We start from the raw sequence: 6,906 nt of genomic DNA on the forward strand, positions 1-6,906 counted from the left end.
GAAGGACTGTCTACAAAGGGCTAAGGAGGAAATTGTTCATGGCTGTTCAGAGCCCCTAAAGCTTAGTGATCAGTGTCCTCACAGGAGAAAACACAGCTATCAAGGAAATGGGTTTTACCTTACACTGTGGCTCCTAAAAAAACCCACAAAAACCAAAAAGCTATCTTCAGTGACTGTATCTGAATACATGTTGTTAAAGGACTATGCTACTTTAATTCTAATGATACTCTCTGCCATGTTGGCCAGCTCTGCAGCAATCCATTCCTTGCCAAAATACTGCATCTGGAGCTTCCTAGTATTAAAAGCATTTAACTCTTCTGCAAGGCTCCTATTTATTAGGTTACTTTGCTTTGCTTTTGAGTTCCTGGAGAAAAACACCTGAGAAAATGTAACTACTAACTGAGCACTATGATACATTAAATACTAACACTATTCATCTAACATTTCTTCCTTTAACCTGCTGAAAGTCTCTGCTCCAGGTTTGAGATGCTGCAGAATACTCTGTGGAGATGGCACAGTTCGGGTTGCTGCATCTCCTTGAAGAGCTACTTGATTATCCCTGTTCCAAACCAGTAAGCCTTTAATTTCACCATCCCCAGAATATCATTCTTGCTTAAAAAACAAACAAACAAACAAACCCAACCCCAAACCCAACAACAACCAAAGCCACAACCAAAAACATGCCCCCCCAAAAGCCAGAAATCCCACACATTCTGCATCATCTGACAGTGAAGAACCCTCCCAGTGTATGCACACTCCTGCTCTGGATTCAGTCCTTCACACTTACTGCAAATCCAGCGAGGTGTCTGCAGGAGGCCCTTTCCTCCAACCTAGGTTTGTTCAACATCGAATCCCACCAAAGAGATCTAAACACTTAACACCCTTAACTGTTTATCCAAGATAAAAAATTACGCAACCTGACTCCATACCTGCTCCTGTCATCCTACTTCTGTGTTTTCATTTGTTTGCTCCAGTGCACTTAGAAGAAATGAGTTAACAAGGTAAACGTGGACTTGAAGACAATGCCAACAAGATTTTGGATGTTGAAAGCATTTCCCATATCTATTTTTACTATAAAACATGCCCCAAAGAGAATAGGCATAAATACAGAAACAACTTCAGCAGAAAACACTTCAAAAACTTAACAGCAAATCTCCAGGTTTACAATAAAACTTGCTTTTATGTTTTCCGCCTTTAAAAAAAAACCAAAAAACTTTCTTGTAGCCTGTTTTGCTATTGTTACTCACATTAGTTATCTTGTTATGAATATTTAAGAAATCTCACAGGAAGTTATGGGCATGGGATTCAAACAAGATTTCCTGCCTGTTAATGACCCCAGAGTGACACCTTCCTGATAGCCTGCTAGAGCTGAGGCAACTTGTCATTTGGAAGTTACACTGAAAGGGAACAGCACCCATGTATATATACATATACACATACATACATACACATATATACCCCCATGTATATTCCCCATCTTCAGCAATATTAAACATGTTTTAAAAAAGAATATATAAAAAAGGAGAAATGTTCACTATCTGAAGGGAAGGCTTCTAAGCTATTATGAACACTGGGAATATCAGAATTCAGAAGATCAAAATGAATGGTCTTATTAATTTCAGAATTTGAAAGGAATGACAGGAGGCATGGATACTCGGTTCAGTTTTCTAAAAAGACAAATCGTATAAAATATAAACCTGTATTTTAGTTTTTAAAAATGTGCATTTGAATATCTGAGGCTGTACATAAGTTAGTACTGTACACTTACAACATTTTGCAGAGACAGACAATTTTGAGAATTGCTTATGAACATTTCTATAAAAACCAGGAGAGTTTTTATAAAATGGAGAAACAAATTTCTTTCTCATATTTCATAAAATACTTCTTACTCTAAAATTCAAGAGCCATACAAAAAATTCACAACTTCTAGTTAAACAATAAGTAACGGAAGCTCAATAATATTTGCCCAAACGGAAACTAAAACCAGTCCATAAGCCACCATTTCCTATGACAGACAAATTCCTAAGAGAAGACATCACCCTCACACCCATTATCTTACACCTCAGCTGAGCTCATACGCTGCAACTTAACCCGAAAAATAAATGTCTTTCATATTGTAATACTCTACCACCAGCTCTGAGACACTGCTCTCTGAACACTGATGGTTACATTTCTCAACTGACTTTCACTACTCCGAAATTAAACCTTCAAAAAAGCCTAGATTATTATAATACAGGACAATACGTTTCAGTCTCTGCCTCTCCAGTTACACTGGTGACTGAAACCAACACAAGTCCACAAGAAGTAAATTGCTAAACCTAAAACTTGCCTCTTGCTACGTTGACTGTATGTTGTTGTGATGTTGTACACCACACAAAAGATCGCAAGGGACTACTTAACTTTCTGATATGAGAGTACTTCAAAATCCAGCAGCATTTAGAGATCTGAAACACTTCAGTGTTATTAATTCCCAGTTAAGGTAAGAAAATTGGTACAGTAAGAGAAAAGCATTTCTACTATAGCCCCAAAGTCTATCACAGAACATGAAGAATTTGACAAAAAAGGGTCACTTTTCTTTAGGTCCAACCATGTCAATAAACTGCACTGCATTTTTCTAAACTGTTGTGCAAAACAGCTACCATGCTAAAAATACGTTGTTACTCAAACTTTGAGATATTCTCTCCAGAGATAGGACTTCCTGGTAGGAGATTCAAATTAATAGGAAGTGCCCTTCCTGTGTTTTCTAGACTGCTAGGCTAATGAGTTTGTTTTCAACAACCTTTAAAAAAAGGAGCAGATTAACCAACTGATGGGTGTACACTGCTTTAAAATTAAGTGACCTTGTACAGAAAGTGTTAAGTGTAGCAGATCACAATCTTCTCTACCCTGGCACGATGCTGTATTGTTTGGTTTCCCTTGTCTTTCCACAGGAATTCGTACAGGAATTGCCTTGAGATCCTGTCAGTTCTATTTTACTGTGCGTTTGCCCTGTTACAAAAACTGATGAAAATGCTTGTGAGGGAGTTGAGCGCAAAGACAGACTCCCACTCTCAGGGAAGCTATTTTTATATAGAGAAAGTGAACAGTTCTGCCTATGTGTGCACAGCTGTGCCAAACCTAACTGACTCACTCCAACTATATAAATTCAGCAGGCTCAAATGATACCTACAGCGTATATAGGCTGTAGCATAATACCAGGGAAAAAAAAAAATCCTGATTTACAATTAGGGCTTCCAGATACTAACGCAAAGTGATGATCCAATTCTGGAGAAAAAAAATGAGTTCACTTTTCAATCAACTAACTTTTCAGGTCAGTAAGCTGCATGCTTTGCACACCGGAAAAACGTGGAGCCAAAAGGCTGAAATACACATATAAACGTATTTTTCTTTTTAATACTAATTACACGTTTGAACTTGATTCATAAGGGATGAAGGGAAACTAGAAAGCACTCAATCAGACCAAGTTGTTCTACAGTCTCTTTTACTAACTAGGACAGGGTTTTCAAACTTTGTCCCATGCACCCATCATTCAAGAAGTTTAACAACATAGATTTTGACAGAGAGGATCCTCCTGACTTTCCACTACATAAGCCCAGGGTCCTTCAAGACTCTAGTTATTGCAGCATCACATGACTAACAAAGTGATGACGATCTGCAATGACTCTGGGAGATGCAAGTGGAGAAACCAAGCTTCTTTAACCTGCCAGTAAGCTTTATCTTTCCTACTTCTAAATTAGATGCCTTAAAACATACACAGCAGTTAAATTTAATAACTAAACTTTGTACATGCAGACACAGTGATTTTGATCTTAACACAGATTTATTTTATTCTGTCTCCCCCAGTTAACGGAAGCTTACTTCTTTATCATAAGTGTCCATGTTCTCTGAAAGTTTCTGATATTTAAAAAAAAAAGAAATATTAGAATAAAAGAATTTTTGAGTAACTGATCAGGGAAATCATTATTTTCATCCAGGTTTACTAAACTATCACTAAACACTCACAAGACTGAAAGAAAGGTAAGCCTTCCACTTGCAAAAGATCTTAAACTCTCTGTCCAAAGTTGCTGATAATGTCTAAACAGTAAAAATCAGGACGAATTCTCAAGAACTGTTATCAAAGAAAGTTGTACCACTCCTGCAACAAGAAAGGCGTGACACAGACATGTAATTCTATGCCTTGCCATGTATTCAAGTAAATACGAAGCATTTCACGCCTCTTCACAGAATGCTGAAATGATTTTACTTATTTTCTTTTTAAAATGTCTTAACTGTGAAATAAAATTTGACAGATGTTCAGACACAGAAGAACAACACACACAAAGAGGTACCCCCACCTATTTCCTAGTAATTTGAATTTTTTTCAACATGTAATGTCACTGGCAAACCTTGAGCAGTAAGGTTCTGCTAAAGATCAGAAGAATTACTTAACTCTGCTCTGACCAGAGCATGGCCTGGGAGGAAAACCAAGGGTTAAGTAAAGTCAGAGTCAAACAGCAGCCTGGCATTAAACCTCTGTGCTGTGACAAATGCCCCAGGCATCATTAGGAGCAGCTCTCTTCTTAAAAGCAGCACCTTTGTGTTGTCAAAGCAGCAAAAAGGGCAGAGAAATAAAGGCAGGATGCCCTTTTCATCTGAACTTATGGTATAATTTCCTTGGTGTGATTTTTTTGAGACTTTCAGTATCCTAGAATAAAAAGAGGAAAGCTTTGGCTACAGAAATAAACAAAAATCTCACCTTGTTATGTTCATACTTGTATAGGATTTTGAGGGTATCCATGGCTCTGATCATGGCCTGCATTGCTGTAAATATATTCTGGTACACCAGTTTTGTAAAGCCCCTTTTGTCTTCATCGGAGTAACCTGATCCATGGATGATTCTCATCTGCTTGATGAACGTGCTTTTGCCACTCTCTCCTGTGCCTGCAAGAGAAGTAAGAAGGATGTGCTTTAGCCACAAGACACAAACACTGCTGGTTTTGTACAATGCTGACAGTTTGTTTAGTGCAGGGCTGAACAGTGGTGCATGCAAGGTAATAAGGACCAGTTTACTGTCAAACAGCAGCAAACAATAGCAGCTGACATACCACTGAATTAAAGCTTACATTTTGATTTAATAACTAAACTGCAGAGTAAAACAAAACTGTAAAACATAACATATGATTGCATATTTTCAAATCTTCCATTCCTGAAGGCGTAATTGTCGAGAACATCTAACTTCAGGTAATTATTATGAGACATTTTATCACCAAAATTCAGCAAGTAATGAAAAAGTTTATCTTCCTTGGCCAACTTTCAGGAGATTATGGTAGTCAGCGTATAACCAACAGATACATTCCTGTTTTGGTTTGTTTGTTTGTTTTAAAAAAAAAAAACAAGTGGTGTAACTATTCCAGGCCTTCAAACTCGAACATCAGAAACACATGATGTCAGCGTTAATTAAAATTTGGCTCATATTCATTAATGGGCAGTCATTCCTTCCTTTAAATTTCTTTGTATCTTTGTGCTGAGTGGTTTGCTAATGAGTACTTCTGACTACTTTTCAATTTAAAGTTAAGATCTGCTGGTTGGAAATTTCACACAGGAAATTTCACATTTTTCCTTTGCTCCAATTCAGTGAGCTCATCCTCTATGACTAGAAGAGCTTATCTGTATTATTCCTGTGTTTGCTTAAAAGGAGGAGTTGAAACTCAGAATGAGCAGTTGCACAGCCACATGAACGCTGCATTCACCCAGCTATTCAGCCCTGCAGGAAACAAAACGTGCACGTGGGTGCATTGCTCAGAGCTGCGTTTTTCAGCCTTTCAGCTTGGGTTTCATTTTAATAATTTCTGTAAAGCTTTCAGCCTCATACTATAACACCCATGTCCCAGGACAAAGGCAGCCTTATGCCCCCTACATAAGGTTTTAGGCGTCTTGTTAGACAAGTGTGTTCCACTGTAGTGCAGTGTAAGGTTTAAGGAGCAATCCTTAAGCATTTCTGAGATAGCACACGCTGCAAAAATCTACACTGGAAGCCTCTAAAAGCTTTTCCCTTTACCATGAGCATCATTTTCTAACCTTCAGCCCCATTTCCCACACACATGAAAGAAAATTCTGACACAAGTCTTCCTTACGCACGCATTCCTAGAAAAACCAAGCACAGTGTTACATACTGACCAATTTTACATTCTCCACGGAACAAGTTGTTATTACTGTAATGAAGAAGAACATGTTCCGAAGCTGAAAAGCATGACCAAGCCTGCTGCCACCCTCAGCCTTCACAGGGATCCTCGGCCCGCGCTGTGGCCCGGAGCGCAGCACCGCGCACGCGGGGCCACCTCGGCCAGGCACCGCCTAGCCAACAGGCAGAACTTGCCACGCACAACCTGACGCGTTCAGGACAACCAGGCACGGGTCTCTGCAGAAAGGGTGAGGTAGTACGGGCCATCCTGGGTCAATGACACCTGCCTGTCTTCCTGTCTGAGTTCATCAGACTCAGAAGTGAGATCTTTACATTTCTGCAATCTACCAGTGGGGAGAAAACATTACTTTCCTTAAGACTATATGAAGTTACAAACCTAGACAGTGCTGCACTATTGCATAGTAAAAACTACCTCAGGCTACCCTTAGGACCACCTCCATTTTTCTCTTCTTCTGACATCCATGAAACCGAGTCATGTCCTTCTATATAAAGTAACATGCCATACCACACATTTTTAGCAATTCCGTCATACTGTCCAGCTTTTCTGCAAGATATGTCCCACATTTGGTACAAAAATCTGTTAAACATATAAGCCTCCAAAGCACACAAGCTTTTCTGGCATGATTAACTCTTTTACTACAAGATTCTGCTTTAATTAATGCATAGGCAAATAATTTCCATCAAACATCTCTGAATCTATGGAATACAATATGACTTCGATGCTT

At 38.8% G+C, this 6,906-nt stretch overlaps 1 protein-coding gene across 1 annotated transcript in view; it reads right to left on the minus strand.

Moving 5' to 3' along the window:
- The window catches only part of LOC104512108 (guanine nucleotide-binding protein G(q) subunit alpha), a gene marked incomplete at its 3' end in the record, with an annotated part of 57,433 nt that extends 52,518 nt beyond the window's left edge, over positions 1-4,915 (minus strand). Inside the window, exon 1 of the mRNA XM_010154958.1 lies at positions 4,736-4,915. Coding sequence (XP_010153260.1) covers positions 4,736-4,882 — 147 coding nt within the window. The remainder of the gene's footprint in view (positions 1-4,735) is intronic.
- Positions 4,916-6,906: the final 1,991 nt, after the last annotated feature.

The sequence above is a fragment of the Eurypyga helias genome, unplaced genomic scaffold, assembly GCF_000690775.1.
Source record: "Eurypyga helias isolate BGI_N326 unplaced genomic scaffold, ASM69077v1 scaffold20627, whole genome shotgun sequence".
In the NCBI taxonomy this organism is placed as follows: Eukaryota; Metazoa; Chordata; class Aves; order Eurypygiformes; family Eurypygidae; genus Eurypyga; species Eurypyga helias.